At 39.1% G+C, this 25,168-nt stretch overlaps 2 protein-coding genes across 2 annotated transcripts in view; both read right to left on the bottom strand.

Moving 5' to 3' along the window:
• The window catches only part of LOC143297076 (CD5 antigen-like), a 13,022-nt gene extending 7,145 nt beyond the window's left edge, over positions 1-5,877 (bottom strand). The window contains exons 1-3 of the mRNA XM_076609248.1: positions 5,793-5,877; positions 2,907-3,059; positions 1,470-1,602 (exon numbers count right to left, since the gene is read on the bottom strand). Of these exons, the coding sequence (XP_076465363.1) occupies positions 1,470-1,602; positions 2,907-3,059; positions 5,793-5,877 (371 nt within the window). The remainder of the gene's footprint in view (positions 1-1,469; positions 1,603-2,906; positions 3,060-5,792) is intronic.
• A 5,153-nt stretch (positions 5,878-11,030) lies between these two features.
• Positions 11,031-25,168, bottom strand: part of LOC143296921 (potassium channel subfamily T member 2-like) — a 51,077-nt gene continuing 36,939 nt past the window's right edge. The window contains exons 27-30 of the mRNA XM_076608940.1: positions 24,875-25,051; positions 23,283-23,406; positions 22,483-22,567; positions 11,031-21,726 (exon numbers count right to left, since the gene is read on the bottom strand). Of these exons, the coding sequence (XP_076465055.1) occupies positions 21,402-21,726; positions 22,483-22,567; positions 23,283-23,406; positions 24,875-25,051 (711 nt within the window). The 3' untranslated portion in view covers positions 11,031-21,401. The remainder of the gene's footprint in view (positions 21,727-22,482; positions 22,568-23,282; positions 23,407-24,874; positions 25,052-25,168) is intronic.

The following is a 25,168-nucleotide window of genomic DNA, read 5'->3' as shown; positions in this document are numbered from 1 at the left end:
CTCAACAGCAGTGGTGTGAACCAGTTCGAGTCCCATCTGGTTCGCCGAAGACAACACGCCAAGCAGCAAGAAGTACACAGCAGTTAACAAGCAGCTTTTTGCTCTGTTCTTTCTTTTCGTTCTTTTTTTATCTTCTTTTTTCTTCTCCTTTTTTTCTTTTCCTTTCAAGATAAGAAGAACTTTATTATCTCATTAAAAAAAATTACATCAGATGCGGCAAAACAAACGTAGACACAAAACATTAAACATGACTTGATTTAAAAGAATCAATAACATATAAGACATTCATATAAAAAAAAGTATTGTATTTATTCACTTAATCAAAATGTTGTAATTAATCATTCATGTAAACATATTGAAATACACCAAGGTTTACATTGCATGTGTTATATTGCACATAAATTAAGATAAGGTGAAACTTCGGCTCGGCCCCCTTAGAGTGTATGGAATTAAGGGCCGAAACACTTGACTGAGGTGGGCTTCTTCTCTGAAGACCTTGTACTGTCCAGCTCTCCGCAGAGTTTCTTATCACATAAATCAAGATTATTTCATTATGTCATTTGTTTTTACGTTCACAACGTAGGCTACTATAGGAGGCATCTGTATCTCTCTGCTGACAATGAAATATCTGATGAAAGGAAACGTGTGTAGAGAGCAGAGCCTTGTCACGTATTCTAGACATTAAAACCAATGGACCTCCACATCATCAGCATCGATATCACCTTCATTCTCATTCATCACAATGCAGTAGGCTTGCTTCGACTTAGCTGTGCGTGGATTTTATAAAGTGTTGCGTGTCATCTTTTATTGCTCTGGTTGTAATCTGTGGGTCTCACAGACTTTACCACCATTTCTCTGTGTGTTAATAAAGTGATTCTGATTCTGATTCTGATTTTGACTCTGAAGTTTAGTACACTCACATAAAATTACAGGAGAGAGAGAGAGAGAGAGAGAGAGAGAGAGAAACAGACAGACAGAGACAGGCAAATACATTCACAGAGAGACAGGCAGACAGACACACAGAGAGACCGACAGAGACAGAGGGAGAGACAGAGTTCAGTTCGGTTACTCAAGGAGACGTCACTGCGTTCTGACAAATCCATATACGCTACAACATAATTATCTGCTAAGCAGATGCCTGACCAGCAGCGAAACCCAACGCGCTTAGTCAGGCCTTGAGAGAAGGAAAGGGAGGGGGCACAGGGACACAGAGAGAGAGAGGACAGAAAGAGACTGGGACAGAGACACAGAGAGAGAGAGATACAAGACAGAGACAGAGAGAGAGAGAGAGACGCAGAGACAGACATACAGACAGAGACACAAAGAGAGACACACACAGACACAGACACAGAAAGAGAGAGAGGACAGACAGAGACAGAGAAGACAGACAGAGATAGAGAGAGAGAGGCAGAGACAGACAGAGACAGAGACAGAGAGAGGCAGAGACAGACAGACAGAGAGAGACCTACTTGCAAACAGCCCTGGCGTCGTTGTCATCCCAGCTGGAGTCACACAGAGTCATGAACCAGTAGCGGCTAGTCTCTAGAACCTCTATGGCCCCATAGCTGCCCCCGAAGTCACCGTGCTGAGGTCGGAGTCTCACTGTTTGGGATCGCACACAATCAGCAGGGTATTCAGTATTGTTGCCTTTAGCACGCGTGAACATACGCATTCACAACGAGCTATTTGATGCAGCTGCAGTGTATAGAGACACACAATACACATCACATCATTACCAGAGCAAGAAAACACACACACACACACACACACACACAAACCCAGACATGTGTAACCTTGAATGTCGAACATTACAGACCACAGGAACTGTCCATTTCTTCTTCTTTTTTTAAGGAAAAAGGAAAAAGGAAAAAAAAAAGGAAAAAGGAAAAAGGAGAGAAAAAAAAGATTGATTTATTTTTCAAATAAAAAAACGCGCACATAAAGAATTGTGAATACATATGTTTGGTCTTTTTCTTGTGGTTGATTTCGTTTCTTTATCTTTTTCGGTCAGTGAAGAAAGCCACTTGCAGAGCGCTTTACGAATGGGAGAAAAGGAGAAAAAGGAGAAAAGAATGGAGAAAAAAAAAAGTGCTCCGAGGACTTTTATATTGCCAAAGTGATTAACCTTTGACGACAAAAGAAAAACAGTACCCACTGTTTATTCATATAGAAAATCAAATTATGTGCAGACAGTTCACATTGAAAAGGTATTTCAGATGCATTGCATTTTCTTCGCATCACATAATTCAAATGGATGGCCGATTTACAATGACCTTAACAGTTGATTTTCAATAGCTATTCACTTTTGAAATTTGTTTTCATTATTATCATTATTGTTACATGTTGTTATATATATCTTCATGTCATGAGGGCTGTAAACCTGTAGACATTAACTCTCTCCATACGAACGGCGAAAGAGACGACGTTAACAGCGTTTCACCCCAATTACCACCATCAAAATATTGCAAGTGGAAGGCTCTTATACTGAAGAGGTGAATGTTGACATAGAATACCACAATTCTGACGACGGAAGCTAAAGGTTGGGTCATTCAGACACCCACTGGACATCCGAGGGGTCTGTGTAGAGGAGAAGAGAGGACTGGCCGTATTGAGTGAGTTAAAATAGCAAACATTTTCTGTCTGTCCGTCTTTCTCACTGACACTCTGGCTGCAGTGATTTCATCCCATACCAGCAAGTTTTATGTCCTTATCGTTTAGCATTGTGAGGTGTAGATTCCACCAACCCTCATCCTCTCTGAGCCCCTTTAAACTCGCCTATGTGCTGGAAACAGCGGATGTCAATGTCCTCACACACACACACACACACACACACACACACACACACACACAAGCTTGCTTGCACACAAACACGCTTAGTTTGAAATTTAAAGGACCTCAAAACTCACCTGTATGCTGGTAGCAGCGGACGCCAATGTCTTGGAAGTGACTGTAATGCGAGTAGCGGCAGTAGCTGGTTTGGGGTATCCAGGACCTGACAGAGCAATGCCCCATGTTGGTCTCAGTGCCCCTGCAGCGGGGGTCGTCGTAGTACACAGGACCTGTCCGTGGACCGTACCTCCCTGTGTCCCTGATAATCTGGTGAGACAGATAACGATAATAAATTTGTTTATTCAGATAAAGGCCAAAGCCCCCTTACAGAAGGGGGTATATAACATTAAGAAGAATATATAGTCGGGGGGGCGTTGGGGGAGGGGGGTAAATAATTATTTCACCCTCCATGACCAAAACATCTTTTGGTAAATAGTTGTGACTGAGCACAAAATAGGCTTGGCACTGAAAGGGTTAAATGGTTGAAAAGGTCTTATAGCCTTTTACGGCCAATGGGGCATGAATTTCATATCTACTGTGTCCAGCAACTCGGCATAGGAAGGCGAGAGACACATTCTTAACACGCTTGTCAGACTGTGGGGAGGTTTTGTTGGCTTTAAATATTCGAATCTCTTTCCATTGAAACCTTGTACATTGATAGGGAATCCTTTTTTTGTGTGTAGTGGAAGATGATTGCTAATGTATGTTTTGCCTGACTGCTTGTGTGGGTGGGGGTTTTTTGTTGTTGTTTTGCTGTTGTTGTTGTTGGTGGTTTTTTCTTCTTGATCTCTTTTCCTGTTCATGTGGTGTGCGTTAAAACGTCTATGTGTAATGTTTCTATGCCGCCAGGGGGAACATGAAATAAACTTCCTGCCTTGCCTAAAATAAGAGTAGGCCAACAAGTAGAAAGCCCGGACCATGAAGAGCAGCTGTCACCAGCTGTTTATACTGACCTTCCCTTCAAAGGAACCTAATAGCCATGTAGCCAGGGTTGGCTGCATTCTTCAGGTAAATCGGTCATACTGATTTACCTCCCTTGGAGCATTATTTCTCATCCTTTTTTAGATTTTGAACACATCCTAATATATGGGATTATAAATCTTTTATGTTATTAGAATTCAGTAAGATTATATGTTTTAGTTTTAACAATAATTATCATTACGTCAGAAAGCCTATGATTATTCTAAATTGATGTTTACGTGAAGGAATTTAGGCGCGACCTTCAAAATCTACTCAGTTATACAAAATAACTTCCACCAGTCTCGTCCTGGGCATGACTTTACCTGACACACGACTCTACCACATAATTGTAGCTAAAACCGTCTTTTAATGGAAAGTATTGTAAAGCAAACCATACCAGAACAACAAAAGTTTCTGTTATTGTTGGCATCAACATTCTGATGACTTTAAACGTGCAGCATTGTATAACACTGCACTGACTGTGTTGAACTGAACTTTGCTGTATTGCTTTCTTATCACATCATAATACTCCGTGTGGTATGAGTAGCCAAATTATCTATCACTCGGGACAGTCAGGTTACTAATAGAGAATCCTTCTCACTTCATGAACGTCTTTTTGCTACGTGCAACTCACCATTCCATATTTGTTGTTTGGGTCAATCTGGCGACAGACAACCGCAGCGTCCCTTTCATCGAAATAATAATTGCAGATTCTGCCCCAGGTTTCATTGCTGTTTCTCCTGACCATGACACGCCCTTCATTACTGTTTGGCCCGCCCACCAGGCGCACCTGTATGTCTGCACAAATAGTACATGGCATGGCATTATTTTCGTGTCAAAAACGTAGAATTTGTTTTCCCCGCGTGGAATGATTGAGACAAGAAGTCCAGTGATTTTGTTTGGGTTTTTTTTCCCCATAAGAAGACACAGGGAAACAACTTTTAGCTAATGCGCTGCACAGCGTTTCCCATAACCTTTTTGCGAATGCAAGTATGAAATAAAATTAAACCAATCTTGAAACTGCCTGTTGAGTTTGTTCATATGCTATTGACGGACGGGTGTGTACACACACACAACAACGACGGTGACAACGACAGAAGGTACTGTGACACGTAGGTATTTATCTAAATTATTGGATTAGTTCATTGTCTGCGTCAGATTAATGCTATCAAAGAATTCTAGACCACCCTTTATTTTTCTTGCGTTTTTATTTCTAGTTGACTATCCGGTAGGTCTTTAATAAAATATAAATATAGAAGTGCTTAAAAAAACTAAACATGAAAATACCGACACCGAAAGCAACGAAAAAAAATTACAAAAGAATAACTCTGTGCAGAGGAATGGAAAATGGATTTTTTTCTAGAACCAGAAAAAAATGACAGGAAAGACTGACAGGAGATAAAGAAAACAATGAATAAAAATAGAAAGAAAGGAAGAACAGAGCCAAGACTGAATAAGAAGATAAAAAAAAACCCCTAAAGATGGACAGAGTTGAGGTCATATCAGAAAGAAAAGAATAGAGTGGAGGAAAACAGAAATGAAAGAAAAAGCGAAAAGGAAATAACATAATGAAGAAAAAAAAAGGGGGGGGGGGGAGGAAAGAAATGGTAAAACGCGACAAAATGGTACAACGCAACACAAAGAAAAGAAACAAGGAGGCTGGGTGAGAAAAGGGTTAAACAACAACAATAAAAAGAAGTCACTTCATTTACAAGGTACACAACTTCAAGTCAATACTGCTTATGCTACTGATCATAATTATCAAACTGGACAAACCCGGGGCTTCCTTTTTAATGAAGTGTGTAGGTGTATTCCAGTGCACCTTTTATTTAACTGCGTGCTAGCTGAATCGACTTGAATTTGTATACCTTGTCGTTGGAGAGATTTATTTTTCCGCATTGTTTGAACACAAAGAAACCTGTTAAAAAAAAAAAACAACAAAAAAAAAACCAAACAAACACCAACAAGAAAAGTCGACACGCTATGCACCCATCGACACTTACTGCCAAGATAAACTTGCTGAGACGGAGCCACTCCATAGAACACCAGCAGCAGCACTGTGATTGACCACCGCATCGCTGTCGTCATGGCAAAACACGTCAATTCCAGCAGCACCACCACCACCACCAACAACAACAGCTCGCTCTCTCAGTTTCCTACAGTCCACAAAATCTCGTTCTGGAGACTGGTAGACCTTGACTGCTCACGGGTTCTTTTCCCAGTTTGCCTTTCCTTGCTTTGCTTGGGTCTTTATTTATAGGGGAACTGGGCAAGTAGTACAACGCCCATCCGTCCAAAATGATCGCCAAACACTCACGCCCCTCATTCTGTTCACGTTGAGAACAATAGCGACGACGATGTCTTCTTACGCAACGTGGCACTTGCTTCACCGAGTCCTTGTCTCCTACAACGCACCCACCCGACCAACAATGGAAAGAAAAAAATCCAGAATCCGTGTACACGTGCCGATACTTAGTATATCGCCTGAGAGTGCATAGCTGACCATCGGCTAACGTAAGAATTGTTTGTCAAGTCCGCTCGCGCCGCCAGTCCAGTCAGCAGGCGTTCATTAGCAATGCGAATCGAGAAAATGGCGTTCTTTCTGAAGCATGCTCGTTGCTGTGTCAACCATGTCGGTGACGCAGTTATGCTTGTTCACTACTATTTCAGTGACTCTCGGCATTTTTTGTTTTTTCTTCAAACCAGTCTCAATCCATCGGAAATTCTTGCACGCTTTTAGTATGAATTTAGGGGAGGGGGGGGAATAAACGACAGCACAGTTTTTGATAAACACAAAAATAATGGTAACTGTGTAGCACTTAGAGCGTAGCATCATCATCATCATTATCATCATTCTTGTTGTTGTTTAACAGAAAAAGAGAATTGTTGACAGATGTAAGTATTACCACAGTTTTCGCAATGTACTAATCATCTGCCTACGTATTTCACTTGATTTTCGTTTACGTCTGCAATGGGCTAAAACAATAAACAAAAACTAAACCAACAAACTCTTAAACACACAAATTGTTTATCATAAAGAGGCGTGCGCTCGCGTACGCACATATACACATGCAAACGCGCATGTACACCCATACGCGCGCGCGCGGTCACACACACACACACACACACACACACACAAAGAGGGAAGGGGGTGAGGGGTGAAGAGTCATAACTGACCCGGCCAATTGCAAAAATGTTTATATTCTTCTCTTTGACAACGACCTAATCCATGAAGACCTGTCTGTTTCCGTAAAAATCATTCTTGTCATACAGCCCTCATACAACTCACTGACAGTCTTCTACATAACATTACTAGTAGGCCTCCTTCGGTCATGGCTGACCATGGATAGAGTATATCCGACCTAACTTCTAATTGGGCTGTCTGCTTGGACCAAGCAGCGTTGCCTGTGACTGTAGAGACCGATGCGAGAGAGACAGTCTCTGTCGCAGCGATCACATATGTGAGCTGATGCTGGTCTGTCGGCTGCCGTCCCTTTTCTGCGAGCTCGCTTTTCTGCTGCAGCAGCTGACAGTTTGTCCTCATCAATCCGTAGCTGATTCTTGAGAGTGCTTCTCCATCTGTTGCGGTCATCTGCAAGGTCCTCCCAGGACTCAGTGTTGATCTCAAGTGCCTTCATGTCACGTTTGCAAACGTCTTTGTATCTCAGCTGTGGGCGGCCGATGCTTCTCTGCCCCGAGGCGAGCTCTCCATAAAGGGTGTCTTTTAGGATGCGACCATCTTCCATGCGGCGAACGTGGCCCAGCCAGCGCAGCCGACGCTGTCTCAGCATGGTATACATGGCCGGGAGGCCAGCGCGAGTCAGGACTTCGGTGTTTGTCACCTTGTCTTGCCAGGAGATGCCGAGTATGCGCCGTAGGAGAGGTTGTCTGTGATAGTGGACCCAAGGTAAGTGAATTGATGGATGGCTTCAAACTCGTAGTCATCAACGGTAATGGCTGGTGGAGATGGCGTGTCTTGGCCTAGGACATTTGTCTTCTTGAGACTGATGGTCAGACCGAAATTTTTGCAGGCCTGGGAGAAGCGGTCCATTAGTGACTGCAAGTCCCGCTGGGTGTGGGTCACAACTGCGGCATCGTCAGCAAAGAGCATGTCTCTAATGAGGGCTTCGCGGACTTTTGTCCTTGCTCTGAGGCGGGCAAGATTGAAGAGCCTGCCATCTGATCTGGTCCGCAAGTAGATCCCTTCTTGCGCTGTGCTGAACACACACACACACACACACACACACACATACAACTCACTGACAGTCTTCTACATAACATAAATGAAAATAAATTCACAGGTCTCCTTTTCACACACACACACACACACACACAAGTTTCAAGGTTTAATTATCCTTTCACTCCTATTGGAGTATGGAGGATTACTGCAAAATAATCTTTTCGTGCCCAGAACAAACATTTCCAAATACACAACAATGTCACATAAAAGTTGAGAAAACACAAATGTCTTTTAACTCCAAAAGTATAACTGGGCAACATTTGCAAATCAAATCATCTTACTTACAGCTAAAATGACTTTTTTTTTTCTCCTTTGAGCATATTACAAAAAATAAAAACCGATTTTGGAGACAAATATTTTTTAAGAACATATCTATTTCGTAACTGATCATAATTGGGACATTCCATTATAAAATGAAACTCATCACCAATCACAGACATGTTACAAACCTGACAAAGCCGTAACTCTCGTGGTATGCCTTTGTGTCTCCCTGTTTCTATTTCCAGCTTGTGATTACTACTTCGAAATCTGAAGAAGCTGATAACATAATTATCAGGCATTTGACATATATTTTTCTCTACCAAATCCACTTTTGAAATTTCGATAAAACAAACATTGACTACTCGCCTCTAGAGCATGTCTCCATAGATTTTGAAAACTATCTCTCAAAGCAATGTTGACATTCTTGCAGAAAGATTCCCTCTCCAAGAAGAATTGACCATCCCAAACACAGTCATACCCTGCTTCTATTCAAATTTGTCTGATACAACTCATCCATTTTGAAGAATAAATACCATGTCGATATAAGTCAAGTAATATCAAATATATTTTCCCAGAATATTTTCTGTGTTTGAAATCACTAAGCTGGTCCAAAATCGAACTAATCTTATTTTCACTAACACACTAATTGGATAAATACCAGTTTCTCCATAAACAATTTGGGTCATAGTATTTCTGTTCAGTTTTAACAAGCGTTTCAAAAATTTTAATTCTAATTTTTCAAGTATATCTACATTTTCATAACCCCATATTTCTGCACCATACAACAAAATAGGAACAATCATAGACTGGTACATGTCCAAAATGATATGTAAAGGTAAATCTTCACACACACACACACACACACACACACAAAACAAAAAAACAAACACGTACGTGAGCATGAAATGCTAATGACCAATCGCATGCTGAATAACCATGCATGAGGTCACGCCCACTTCACGTTGAGCAGCGGAGAGAACAAAAAGAGAGATGGGCGTGGCACTGTGGTGTCCTACAATCACTGAGCTGAAGACTGTCCAGCTAGATGTATGTATACAATGCATGACACAACTCATGTGTAGAGTATCGATGTTTCTCTGTCTCCCTCTGTGTGTGTGTGTGTGTGTGTGTGTGTGTGTGTGTGTGAGCGATAGAGAGAGAGAGAGAGAGAGAGAGAGTGTGTGTGTGTGTGAATTCACGCGCGCAGGCGCCGTCAGGATTTGCATACAATCGGGGGCGTTATTCCAGCCATTGTGAGCAAAGAACGTGCAAAGTGGTTGATCATAGCAAAGATGGTTGAGAGTTCAGGGTACGTTTTCTATGTCAAAGACTGATCCGGGTAGAGAAGGGGGTGGAGATTAAAGAATGGTGGGGTGGGGGTGGGGATGCGGGTTATGTACAAGTTTCCAAACATCGTTTTTGAGCAATAGGAATTCAAACAACTGAACCACGTAAATCCTGTGGTTACCAATAATCACTGCATCAGAACAATCGTCATTCTGACTATTAATGTAATTATCATCAATTATTGTTTTTGCTTTTCTCACCAACAACCATCGTCATTCTTATTTTCAATGCATGCAGTTACTATGCATTGTTGTTGCTGATGTCACCAACAATCATCGTCGTTCTTAATATCAATGTAGTCATTGAGAATTGTTGTTGCTTATATCACAAACAATTATCGTCGTTCTTATTACCAATGTAGCTATTATCTATTGTTGCTGCTTATATCACCAACAGCCATCGTCACATTCGTCCTAGCAATGTAATCATTAAGAATTGTTGTTGCTGATATCACCACCAAAAGCAAGCTACGGGGAAGTTTGTCACTGAAGAAAAAAAAAATTGGTGGTGCTGAACACCTTTGGAGAGAAGTGTCGTTGATTTCTGTTTAGCTGAAGGCATGATCAGAGCTGGTCGGCCTGTTGGCTGTGCGCCCAACTAGAAAACCAGTGTCCTCGGCTTAGACCCCTTCCATGTCCAGACCAAGATTTTTCTTCTTTTTTTTCTGTCTCTTTTCTTTAACAGTTCCCTTCCCCTCAACCCTACACAAGACCTTGTGTCTGGGTCCTATGTACATATTCGGACCAGAAAAAAGAAACGAGGTCCCATGTGCTACATGCACTAAATGCGCACGCTAAACAAAAAACAAGAAAGAAAGAAAGAAAAAAAACAAAAAAAAACCCCGGCGACGATAAGGTTGTTCCTGGCAAATTCTGTAGAAAAAAAATCTACTATGATGGTTAAATAAAAACACTTGCAGGAAAAAAAAAAATAAAGGAAAGAAGAAAAGAAAAAAAAAAAAAAAAAAGCATGGGTGTTGCAGTGTGGTGACACGCTCGATCTACAAGGGGAGAGCAGCCCGATTTTCACAAGGAGAAATCTACTGTGACAAACAGTAATTCAATACAATATAATAGTTTATATGCAATATTCACAGCACTCTTCTAAGAAGTCTCATTCTTTCCTTGTTGAATGCAAAAGCCAGAAACGGGAAACAACAGTTCTGTAGGCATGAACATTTGGATAATTCCTACTCAGTCCCTTTCCAAGAACTCATAGCAATCTTTTTACAGTCACTTAGAAGCTCAGCATAACATACAGATAAAACACTGTTACGAGAGCACAAAAACATAAATCATGTGTGTGCATCATTGGGAACACACACACACACACACACACACACACACGCACTTACAAGAACCCATGTGCTTTGAGTAATTAAAAAAATATTTATTTCACATTCTCTGCACAAGCACTCTGTTTTGATCATCTCCCAAACCAAAAAATAAAAACAACTGTCAACTTAAAGGAAACGTTTAAAAAACACAACAATTTTCCAGTGACAACAATTTGTGGGAGTTACAAAAACAGTCCCAAACTCCGAGTACAGAACAAGCCCACCCCAAGTGCTGAAAATGGTTATTTGTTGACTCTGTTCCTTGTTCACTTCAATTGACACACATGGAAAATCAGCAAATCAATTCAGTTCTACAACAGGCAAGAACCTCTTAAATGTTTGAAAAATCATGTGGCTATTTTTACAACATTTCAAACACGCAATATGTAGCTTCACAAAGGCAATATATACTGTATGCATTCTCAGTCGAAATAGCAGTTCAACAGCTTCTGCCTGATAAAATAAAACATCATCAACACCAGGCTTGTTAAAGCAAGAAAGAGACAGGCAGACAGTCAGTCAGACAGGCACAGTCAAAGGTAGACAGACAGAAAGACAGAATAGTGTTTACTGTTGTCCACCTTGTTCAGAATGGTATCTAAGTTTGTGTCAACAATTAGGAACACTGAGAACGTCTGTGAACATTATGGTAACAGAACCACACATTACAGTAAAGATTTTTAAAAAAAGAAAGAAATACTCTTGATTACTTCAGAATTGCAAATAATATCAAATACAGTACAGGTATTTCTGTGACCATACCATATAACTTCTGCTTCCGTTTAAAAAAAGAAGAAAAAAGTCAACACTCTCAGCTGTATCATATTCCATACAGAAATACCCCACATTCATAAAAAAGTCTCTTTTGTCATCAGTAAAATGTAACAAAAGATGTAAAAATCAACTCACAATGTGTGAGAGAGACAGAGTTCAAATTTTCAAAGTTCTCTTTCAGCTGTTTTGGTTTCTGATGCAATGCACAAAAATACAAACTGGGTCAAGCCATTGTAAATCTGAGAAGGTTTTTAGAGGATCAGATGAGTAACTTGAGTGGAAAGGTATGAGAGAAAAAAGAAACCCAACCAAACCCACACTGATAAGAAACATTCCAAAAAATTCAATGCGAACAGTTGGAACGAAAAAAATCACAGACAGAAATCTTGATGACAATTAAATACTTAAACTGAAAAGGTGCATTACAAAACCACACAAAAAATGTGCTGACTGGTGTAGCTCAATAAATAGAAGAGAATGCTGCAAAATCTACAAAACAGCAGTAGATATAATAGTGCATAAATACTGCTTTGAAGTATGAAAATGGAGTTGATACAGCAGACCTCAGATTTATTTTGAAAAAAAAAAATTACTGGGAGGATGCTCATTGTGAAAACTGGGAAAGAAGTTTACTACATTTGTTGGTTTGTTAATTCTGCATAAGACAACTGAACTCAATACAGTAATAAATAATTATACACAGGAGGAAGATTACTGGCAAGCTGCTTTTTCCTGAATGAAACTGAAAGACATAAGCAGATTGACCTCATTTGGGTGAACCATACACCAGACACACACCTCCCTTACCCTCAGGATGGCCCAGTACTATGCCAAACAAAGTGATTTGGTTAAAGGTCCAATCACCTCTTACGGATGTAGGGGCAATGAATTCATATCCACCATGTCCAGAACTCAGCATGGGAAGGTCAGGCCCAATGCTCTCCTCCTGCCACTTTTAACCTTCCCCAGCTGAAGTCAGGTACCCACTATCACCTGGGTGGAGTGAGGAAAATTGGAGTGAAGTGACTTTCCTCAAGAACATACAACACCCTGCTGAAACAGGTCATCAAACTCTGATCACTGTTGAAGACTGGATCAGAAATCTGACGCCTAACCATTTCTGTCATGGTGCCCCCATGAGTGATTTGAGGTCAGCCTGAACAGAGTATCATAGAACCCGGAGTAGTCAAGGACACAGACAAGAGCGATTATAACTCAGAATAACTTTCATCTCAGAATCACAAATTTCACGTGAAATTGAAACTGAAGTGAAAACAACAAAGACAAGCATTTAGTTATTAAGAAACAGGTCCAGGAATAAATCAAGTTTGTGAAGCTTATTTTCCACCATAAGGACTAGCAAATTAACAGGCAAAATGAAGAGAAAAAAAGTTCATACCCCCAGCAGTCATAATTATCAAACATACAATGAAACTCAAACACCTCAAAATGTTCAGCATCAATAATGATGTTCACAACAGAAATTTTGTCTGCAAATACAAACCTTTTTGTCATTCAGATGTAATGAAAAAAACAAATGTAATGATCACTCCGAATCAAATATTCAACAAAATAAATCAGTATACTGTCAGATGAGGTAATCTGTAATGTGGAAAGGAATACAACAGTTGCACTTTGGGGGAAAAAAAAGATCCACATCCATGACAGTCATATCATGTAAACTGTCATTTTTGAGTACAAATTATAACAACACTTGAGTAATACTATGACCATAAAATCCCCAACTAAAAATAGACCGTGTAACATGTTATGAGTATGGGGGACTTGCAATAAGGAGTGTGGGAGTAATGCTTCTGACATGGTACAAATGACAGGGTTAAAAACCATTTAAAAAACACACAAAAAGTTGAGTTTTACATGATGAAATTTGTCTCTTTATAAATTCGTTCTACAGACATTGATGATACTGAATGGAAATAATTAACATCACAACTGAAAAATGCGTAAGCATAACATAAAACTTTATTTACCTCCAGCTATAGTTCACACATTATGTACACACACACACACACACACAATAATATTTTAAAATAAATAACTCAAGGAACAACTCAACTTAAAAATTATCAACTCATAACTCAGAGATTTTAACAATTCCTATCAAGGATCTAGCCATTCAACAAGAATCCATAAATCTCTGAACCTTGTGAATTCCAATGAGTAAAAGATACGCAGTCAACCGAGCAGACTGGTAATTTCATTGGAATTATTACGAGTCACAATCAGCTCACTGTATGACACAAAAACAGGATCAATCTCAACCTGTCCATCACGGGACAGGGTCATTGTCAAGCAGCTGACACCAAACAGGATGTGAGGGTCAATTTTAGTCAGGTGGCCAAACGGCAGGTCCATTTTAGTAAGTTGATCACACAGCAGGCTTAATATTTAGCAAGTCATCACATAGCACGGTCCAGTGCATTGAACTGACCAACATTAGGCAGGGTCAACTGGCCAACTCTATTCACCAGCCGATCAGGATCAGTTTCAGAAAGTCATTCAAAACGTAGGGTCAAACTTGGTTACCTGACCAGCATGATAATGTCAGGTCTGGGTGAGGGGGTGGGGTGGGGGCTTTGGTGGACGATGACCACAATTAAGTGCTGCAGTGATTCATTATTTACTGTGTCAGTATGACATTTTAAAGTCAAGCGCAGAGTTGAGTTTAACAACATATTGACTGACTACCTCCAGGTCAAGTTGTTCAAGGAGCTTGGTCTTGGATTAAGTCCAAGGAAATCTCCATCTTTTAAGTTGCCTGTTACAATATTTGCTTCAAAGGGAATCTTCATTGTTGGTTGAAGTCCAAGGAAATCTCTATATCTTAAGTTGCCTCATATAACATTTGTCTTCAAAAGACATCTTGTTGGTTCAAGTAAAAAAACAAAAAAAATCTCCATCTTTTAGGTTGCCTGTTAAAATATTTTCTTCAAAGGACATCTACGTTGCTGGCTTAAGTTAAAGGAAATTTCCATCTTTTAAGTTGCCTGTTACAATATTTGCTTCAAAGGACATCTTCATTGTTGGTTTATATCCAAGGAAATCTACATCATTTAAGTTGCTATTTCAATATTTGCTTTGAAGGACATCTTCATTGTTTAAATCATCTGTAAGAATATTTAGATTAACAAAAGTAAGCTTCATTGTTTAAACTGTCTGTAAAAGTATTTGATTTGTAGGGCATCCTCCTTGTTTTAATTGTCTGTAAAATGTAGTGAATTCCAAGGGCATCTTCATTTATAAATTATCTGAAACAATTTCTACTTCAAAGGGAATTTTCATTCTTTATACTGTCTGTAAAACATATAAATTCAATTCAAAGGACATCTTCGTTGTTAAATTGTAAATTCTTCATTAAAAAAAAGCACCTTTGTTTTTCAAGAAAATAGCTAGTCACATTCTGACAAAATCACAACTTGGTACTCCTGTAAACATATCACTCACTCACTCACTACTGACACCACAAGAAGAAAACATTTCCAAATAACATTCAGAAGATGGCTCTTTTGCATGACATTTAAAAATCCCCACAAACCAAAAATAATAAATCAGCAAGTCAACAATCATTTAACAAGAATCCTCCATGAAAACTGGAATTCAAGTACGTGTTTCTTGACCTTGCACATAAAAAAAAAAAATCACAATCACCAAACAATAACAAAATCATGACACGTTAAAAAATGTATTTTTTCTTCTCTTTTCATCCTTCTTACATTATGCCTTATAATATCAATAAAAAAACCCAAACATATTATACCCTGTTACTTTTGATGAGTATGAGAGCAGAATCTATGGGATATGGAGGGGTAGGGGTGCGTAATAACAAATATCATAATGAGTCTCATATCAAGTTCTATATATATATATATGCCTGTCAGAAGAGACAGTTTCAGAAAGAGCAGGGAGGGTAAGGGGGCAAGAAAGGAAATCCTTCAGGAAGTCCTTTATGTTCAACAAAAGCAGGTTCCTCCAAGTAGCGGAACATGTTGTGGTAAGTCTCAGTGCCTAAAATTTGAATTCCCTTTCTAAACAAGCAAGACTGCAAGAAGAGAAGCAAAAGTACATACCCAAAGACTATGAAATACTGAAAAATAGAGTAAAATGTTCTTCCTTTAAAGTATAAGATGACATCACTGAAAAAAAAGAAAAAGAAAAAGAAGCTCTGAGTACTATATCAGACTAAAAACTAAAACCAACCATTTAAGACTGAACAAAAAATTATGGTCAAGTAATCTCAAGGCTCACAAAAAATATTTGTCAGCAGGAGGATCACTAGATAACCAAAACACAAAACTATTGCCTTACTGTAATTATAAGAATAGTAGTTATATTCACTATACTGCTGTAACAACATTGTTATTTTCTGTTTTCACAAGTTTTATATTTATACAAATGCTGAGGACATAAACATTACCGAAGGTATATCTCACTGCTTTCTCCATTTTTGCCAGCACACAACACATCGATTCACATTTTGGACTCTTTGTGATTATTCTGATAATTGACAAGCTTGGCCATTCAAATTACAGATATAGCAATAAAGCCAAGGCGCAATAAAGATGCTGCACATACAACAATAGTATTCATGGAATGACATTGACGATCATTTTTATTTTGGAATAAATTCTAATCATCATGACAATATTGATGGAATGACATTGATGACAATGATTTTCTTGTTAGCAATCTACATGCTCATACAAATTTATTGAAATCAATCTTGTTTATATTTAATGCAACAAACTACATAACACTGATATCAGTTTCTGAAATGACTGTGCAACAGTATTCACAAAAACCATGGTGTGGGGGATGGAATGTAAGTACTTCAAGCAGCAAATTAATAATACTCATATCATATATAAAGATTCATATTTGATATGTTTACAAGCTTGCCATTGATAATAACAATAATTTAAAAAAAAAAAAAAAAAAAAAGAAATCCTGAAGGCACCTGTGCACAAAATGCTGAAGCAATACAGAAAAAATAATTTCAAAAAATCATGTACATTTTAACAGCAGCACCACTATATATATGTGTGTGTGTGTGTGTGTGTGTGTGTGTGTGTGTGTTTGCACCATAATGCATAGCAATCAACCACAGAAATCATCAGGACCAGATCTAATAGACACACTCTACCCATATATACAGTTTGACATCTCACTGGCATCATCGTATTACTGAAAACTGAACTAGCACATTTCAAAGAGCATGTGCTGAAAACTTAGTTCAACTACTATTTTGTTTCAGTGCTTCAAGGTATCTTCTATTTCACAGACGATCTGCTGATACTGTGGGCAGTCTATTAAGTTATCTGTCATTCACTGTGATCTCCTTTTTGTAAAATACCTTTCCCTCCACTGCCTTTGTTCTTGAGCCACAGGTTTCATTTTCATACTGGCAATCTGAGCAATCCTTCAACAAGAGAAAATGATGCACAGTGACAAACGTCAGACGATAAGAAACTGAATTATCACTGACAAAATCACAGCTCTGTGTTAGGTAACACGGTCATTGATTGATGGCTTTGTTACTGAGATGATAATTCCAGTCAAGGACAAGTCAAAATCTGTCTGGACAAGCCAAAGAAAAATATATACAAAAATGGGCAAGCCAAAGAAAATTATTTTTTAAAAAATGAGTGAGCAAGCAAAAGAGAGACAATGAGAGAGAAAGACAGACAGAGAAAGAGAAAAAGAGAGAGAGAAAAGACAGAACAATTAAATTACTTAACCATTTGACTGCTACTAATGAGTATTCTCATCAGTGAAGGACTGTTGCCTGAGATAACATTGTGATTACAAGTCAGAATGTCAAGTCACAATTCTTTGTTTGGATTCCTTTATATGGGTCTTCACATTACTTTTTTTTCTTATTTTTCTGGAACACACATTTATTCAAATAAACCTTATGTTGAAGGACAAAATCATTCTTCATAATGTTTCGAACTTCAGTCCACCAAACACTGTAACATTTTTGTAAAAAAAGATAGTATATCAAATCAAAACAACATTTTTTAAGATTTCTGTCCAGAATTATAACGGCTAATGACAGACAACAAAATCAGGAAAAAAAAACCCACAAAATCAACAACAACCTAAATCAAGAGAGAAATGTTCAGATTATGTTTAAACACAGCCATCTTCTTACTTGTGATATAAATAATGTGAAACAAAAGTCCTTTTTTTTTGCAAAATGAGTAATCAAGACAATACAGTAACTGTGACTACCATTTAATCAGACTTTGGACAATATCTGCTGCTTTAATGTGTAAATCAGGGTGAGATTTACATATATATAAATTGAAACTATATGTATATAAGAGGGTATGAATACTGGAATCGATGTGCTGTGTAAAAAGTGCCAGTTCATGAACGCAGCTCTAAATAACATGACGGCCAATATGTCACATATAAAAAAAAAACCCAAAAAACAACCGACCTTTATGAAGTTTTACAATAAAAATCAATGTGTTACGTAAAAAGGAAATGTGGAAACAGCTGTGAAGATGAACCTAAAGTGCTGAGCAGAAAAACTCACAACACTGGCACAGTTATGACTAAGTAATAACATGGCAATGTGGACCACTCCTTCCCGATGTCAGGCATCTCTTATGGCCATCAACAACAGCTGCTACTTAACTCACTCCAGATGAATAGTTTTCTGCCTTGCTTTTCCCCTGCAGACAACCCATTTGTTAGGGTCAGGAAAAAAATCACAAAAAATACAAAACACAAAGTAAATGAATGAAACTCCCTGTACTTGACCCACTGACCCCTCTTCTAACTTCGTGTGTACGCCCACCCCCCTCCCTCTCTTCACAGCCCTCAAAAGCTGAGTCATTGTCAGTACCTTCTTGCTGGTAGCTTTCTTCACTGCTGATACTTTATTCAACATCATCATCTCATCGACGTCGAAACCTTCAGTTTGAAACATTTAAAGCAGTAAAAAGCAGCTTTTGTGATCTAGTTTGCTCCAAAAATTTCCACTTGTATTGCCTGCAACACCATTTTTGATACTTAAGCAGATTAGCTTGTCATGTGGGATACCAAGGTCAATGGCTGGTCAGCGAGTGTATGGTCACGGAAACCTCACGAAGAAACTTTCCATTCTACCCTTGACATGTTCGCAATGCCCAGTGTAGCTGTGATTTTTATGCTACCCCAATTGTCGAAACCGCTATAATGTTCCGTCATACAGAACACTACCTTACGTCAGGAACGGTATAGCGTTCCATTGTTTGGAAAGAGTTAAAACAAAAGGATAGAAGTTAAAGATTCAAAAGCCTTTTACGGTCATCATATCCAATGTGTCCTGGGGACCAGTCCTCTCCATCAGCCGTTTTAACCTACCCCCCACCAGTAAGCCACCCATTCACACCTGGGTGGAGTGAGAAAAATCAGAGTGGAGTGCCTTTTTCCAAGGACACCATACCATGCCAAATGGGGCCTCAAATCCTGAACTGTAATGAACACTGGATCAGAAGTCCAACCCCTAACGGACTCTTGTCACGGCACCTCAAAAAAACATATCCAGAACACCAATCAAAACATCAGACTTGCTCTTATACTTTTTCAGTAACTATCATCTCTCTTTTGTGAGAAGATGAGAAGATTTTTCCATTAAATTACAGTTACCAAATACTATTTGTGATGAATTCAAAACCTGTTTCAGTGATCCTTTTTATCCTCAATATAAGCAATATTCCTCTTCAAGTTTTAGCTTTTAATGACACTATACAGGCTTCTCCTTTGGATCTATACTTGAATAATAATAATGCAGATTGAAACTCACATTATTATTATCAAAATAATGAATGATGGTTTTTGAGTTAATATACATACTACTCTTCACACCCTACATGCTGTTTCAAAACTGCCAAGAACCCAGCACATGGTAAGAATAAGCAAATTTGTTTTCAAATTCCAGTCAATTGTGAGATTCTTTCTAAAAAAAAGAAACAAAACAATTTTAAAGCTGATTTGATGCCTTTGTTCTTTTACTTATCTATCTATTGTTAAACAAACAATCTTATCAATCTACATCTCAAACATTATTTCAATTTAAAACAATGAAGACAGCAAAATATACTGAAAATAGTTGCATAAATTTCTAATTTTGAAAATAATGAAAACAGCGTATCATATTGAAAATAATGGCATGCACAACATGGAGTTAAAGAGAAATAAAACAAAAGAAAAGATGTTTGGGGGTAACAATACAAGTGCTGGCTCATTGTAATGAAAATTACGATTCCTCCTCAAAGACATAAATCACCAATGCCTTGTCCCTGCAGGTTACTCATTTATAAATGTTCATAATATTGCTCAGGAATGCAACAAACTGAGAATGAACTCAACAAGGATATGTACACATGCCATACAATATTCTGCAACATTTATCCATGTCACCTAAAACAAATCTGCACAAGCATCTAGAAGCTCTGTAGAGCAGGTTTTTGAAACAGCCCATTTGATTTCTCTGATAAAATGTCTCAACAGAAAATTGTATCACTTATATCATAATACATTCTGGCAGAACAGTTATGATTACAAAACCTGAACTCAGTTCTGATTTAATATGTCCGTGTAAAGCTGATTTTTCATTTTGATTTTCGTCCAGGTTTGACTCCACATAAAACCTACTTCATTTTGATTTTCTATATGTACGACTCCACATTAAACATTCCTCATTCTGATTTTTATCAATGACACAGTCCCAGCTCATTCTTGTACCAAGCATAACACTTTTTAGGTGGGTTGATCCCAAAACCGAACTGATTATGTCACTCCAAGTTGTATATTTCTGGACAAATAATCCATTTTTCCATGAGTTCTGGTTTCCATTTATACCCTCCACATCTAAGAACATTGTCTTGAAGATTCACAGTAACATAATAAACAATATAAGGCACATACTGTCTGTATACCCTTCTCAAAACTGTTATATGTGCAACATTTTAAAAGAGAAAAAAACAATAATCTTGCAGGGTATATCTGAAGTGTGACAATCAAAAGATATCTCTGTTCTCATATAGGTTATATTTACAATGAGAATCCAAGGATATCTCAGTTCACACTGGTATTTGACAATCAAAGGATATCTCAGTTCACACTGGTATTTGACAATCAAAGGATATCTCAGTTCTCACTGGTATTTGACAATCAAAGGATATTTCAGTTCTCATGGGTATTTGACAATCAAAGGATATTTCAGTTCTCACTGGTATCTGACAATCAAAGGATATCTCAGTTCTCACTGGTATTTGACAATCAAAGGATATCTCAGTTCTCACTGGTATCTGACAATCAAAGGATATCTCAGTTCTCACTGGTGTTTGACAATCAAAGGATATTTCAGTTCTCACTGGTATTTGACAATCAAAGGATATCTCAGTTCTCACTGGTATTTGACAATCAAAGGATATCTCTGCTCTCATTCACTTATGTCTAGAATGTGACTATGAAAGGATACTTCTGTTCTCATACTTGTATATTTGCAGTGTGACAATGAGAAGCATACCTCTGCTCTCATACTGGCATGTTTGCAGTGACAATCAAACAACACATCTGCTCTCAAAAACCAGTACGTCTGCAGTGACAACACCCACAGCATGCAGACAGTACACCCACCTACACCTTGTTCGAATCCGCCGAAGACGCAGGGCAGCTGTTCTTCCTGTAACGCTTCAGGTTAAAGCGACCGATTTGTACCGGACCTTGGCCACTCTCTTCCGTCAACGGTTCCAGTCCAGCCTTCTTCTCCTGGCCCTCAGCAAAGTCTGGGATCTGCTGCGTGAGGCGAAGAGGGCTGCCGGAATAGGTGGCACAGTTACTGGTGGGGAAGGGGGAAGCACTGAGCATGGCAGAGTTGAGGCCGCTGAAGCTGTTGGAGCGATGGAGCGGCAGTTTGGGTCGGTTGGGTTTGGCTGTCATGCTGCTCGGCTGGATCACGTAGCTGTCATGACCAGGTCAGTATTGTTTTCTTTAGTGGATTGGGTATTGGTGTGGTGTGGTGTGGTGTGGTGTGGTGTGGTGTGTGTGGTGTGGAGTGGAGTGGTGTGGTGTGGTGTGGTGAGGTTTGGTGTGTGGTGTGGTGAGGTGTGGTCTGATGTGGTGTGGTGTGGTGAGGTGGTGTGTGTGGTGTGGAGTGGTGTGGTGTAGTGTAGTGTCAAGTAGTTGTAGTGTAGTGTGGTGCAGTGTAGCATAGTGCATTGTTATGTTGAAAAGTACACTGTCACAATGCATTGTCGTGGAGTGTGCAGATGTGCATTTGTGAGTGTGTATGTTTGTGTGTCTATGAGAGACACAGATGGAGAGTGTGTGACTTGAATGCAAGTGTCTAAATATGTGTGTGTGTGTGTGTGTGTGTGTGTGTGTGTGTGTGTGTGTGTGTGCATTAATGTTCCATAAGTATGTATAAAAATGTAAAAGTGTACAAGTGTATGTATGGATACAGGCAAACTAATTATTCATAAGCATATATAAAAATAAAAAAAACATTGTTAGAAACAAGATAACGAGATAATAAGAATCTATTTTTCTGAAAACATTTAAGGCTGGGCAAAATATTATAATTACTTCTTTGTTTTACAAAGTATTCTAAAACAGGCTGTACTAAAATCCCCATTGAACTGACAACAATCAGATATAGATTTCAAGCGTTTCATTTCACAAGGAGCTGACTGAATGAAAAGTCTGATCCAAAACTCACATGATGTCACCCATTTTCAGCTTGCGCTTTGGAGAAGGGTTGGCAATGACATAGGAGATCGCGTTTGGAACCTTCTTCACTTCCGCTGGAAAATAACAAAAACAACAAAATAATGCGCTTCTATTTTCAAATGTTTGTGCACAGGATTTCTTGAGAACAACTTCCACCACTCATGACTCTCTGTGAATGATTCACTCTTTGCAACGACAAAAATTTGTTAGTGACTTACAAAATATCTCACACTGTAATTTACTTCTGCATAATTTTTTTCGCTCCACTCTGACTACTGACCATGCTCTGGAACAACTTTTAATAAAAACTTGATGATACAAGGACCAGTTTTTATGTACTCCAGACACATGGTGCTTAAAAAACAACACCACACAAATACAAACAATGACAGTAACAACACCCACACACACACACTCACTCACACACACACACACACACACACACACACACACACACACACACACACACACACACACACACACACAAAATCAGCAACCTTACCTATTATATTCAACGCATACTGTCTGTCTTCCTGACAAACTTGCAGTAATCACCAGCTACGGACAGACAACCATACATACTCACACAGACACAAACAAGCACAAAATCAGCAATACCATCCATGATATTCACCACACATTGTCTTCCTGACAAACTCACAGTAATAGCCAGCCAAGGACAGACACCCCCCCCCCCTCCAAAACCCCCACCCCCACAAATACACACACAAATCAGCAACACCATACATCATTTACCACACACTGTCCCATCTTCCTGACACAACTCACAGTAGTCATCAGCCATGGACAAGGTCTTCATTCTGTTCTGCACCAGGCCCTTGACGTCCATCACCTCCATCTTCCTGAAGGCCTGGAAAGGACTGGTCGGCCCAGAGGAGTTGCTCGCTGTCAGCTGCACCAACACACATCAGCTTTTATGTCAAATCAAATCAAATCATGTTGTTTAGTGCCCAGCAAACCACAAAGGGGCCATGTCAGGGTTGTTTCAATACATCCAAGTCATGTTTCTTAGTGCCCAGCTTCTTCAGTAACAACACACACATGCAGTGGAGTGATGGCCTAAAGGTAACGTGTCTGCTTGGGAATCGAGAGAATCTGAGCACACTGGTTCAAATCATGGCTCAGCTGCTGATATTTTCTCCCCCTCCACTAGACCTTGAGTGGTGGTCTGGACGCTAGTCATTTGGATGAGACGATAAACCGAGGTCCCATGTGCAGCATGCACTTTGCGCACATAGAAGAACCCATGGCAACAAAAAGGTTGTTCCTGGCAAAATTCTGTAGAAAAATCCACTTCAATAGGAAAAACAAATAAAACTGCACGCAGGAATAATAATTAAAAAAAAAAAGGTGGCACTCTCAGTGTAGCGACCGCACTCTCCATGGGGAGAGCAGCCCGAATTTCACACAGAGAAATCTGTTGTAACAAAAACAAAACAAAAAAAAAAAAAACCAAACACAAAATACAAGTCTTCTTCTTCAGCGTTCCAAGTTTAGTGCCAAGCAAACCACAAACGTCCCATGTCAGGGTTGTCTCAATACATCCAAATCATGTTAGTTAGTGCCAAGCAAACCACAAATGTCCCATGTCAGGGTTGTCTCACAACATCCAAATCATGTTGCTTAGTGCCCAGCAAACCACAAATGTCCCGTCCCATGTCAGGGTTGTCTCAATACATCCAAATCATGTTAGTTAGTGCCAAGCAAACCACAAATGTCCCATGTCAGGGTTGTCTCAATACATCCAAATCATGTTAGTTAGTGCCAAGCAAACCACAAATGTCCCATGTCAGGGTTGTCTCACAACATCCAAATCATGTTGCTTAGTGCCCAGCAAACCACAAATGGGGGCCAATTCAAGGCTGAATACCCATCAGCTCTTAAAGCCAGTGGAACTCAAGAACTCAAATATTTAAATAAACAACGGCCTTGGGCCACAATACAAAGGGCTGGGTGGGAAACAAAAGGTGAGGGAGTGTCAACAAGATGGGAATGGGATTTGCCTGCTTAAAGATTCCAAGACATTGCTGCAAACATGTTTATAATATTGTGGAAGTAATGTGGAAACTACTGTAACTGCATCTGTAACATTACATAATTACCTATATCGATTTTATTTCATTGTTATCATAGTCAACACATGTATGACAGTACAAATAAATGATTTTGACTGATACAATACATAAACTGTTTAAACATGCGATCGATGTATCCTAACAAACAACTGCAGCTGACTGACACTTTCCATTCCAAAATGAAAAGAAATACTAATTGTAACTGAGGATACTGATTTTCATTTTTCTCTTTATTTTCATTAAACTTCTGCCGTGCTCTTTCGCTCAACGTTGTACACATCTCACCGTTCGTTTGATCTTTTTCTTGCCCTTCTTCTTTTCATCAGCTTCCACGTTCTTGTCGCCACAGTTCAGCTCTGTGTGGTACAAAGCAAAGGGAATCTCCCCTGACGAGTGGCACAGCATCTTGTACATGTGGCCGAACGTCGGGTACTGTTTGGTCATGCCCTTGGTTACCCGAATCTGTTGTTGAAAAGCCACATTTGGCATCATAATTTATATGCACTTTGCCACTTCAATCTGTTGAAAAAGGATGTTGTGCATCATATCTGCATGTTCAGCATCATAACTGACAAACAC

The sequence above is a fragment of the Babylonia areolata genome, chromosome 22 (assembly GCF_041734735.1).
Source record: "Babylonia areolata isolate BAREFJ2019XMU chromosome 22, ASM4173473v1, whole genome shotgun sequence".
Taxonomy (NCBI): domain Eukaryota; kingdom Metazoa; phylum Mollusca; class Gastropoda; order Neogastropoda; family Buccinidae; genus Babylonia; species Babylonia areolata.
This window is presented reverse-complemented; position numbering and strand designations above follow the sequence as displayed.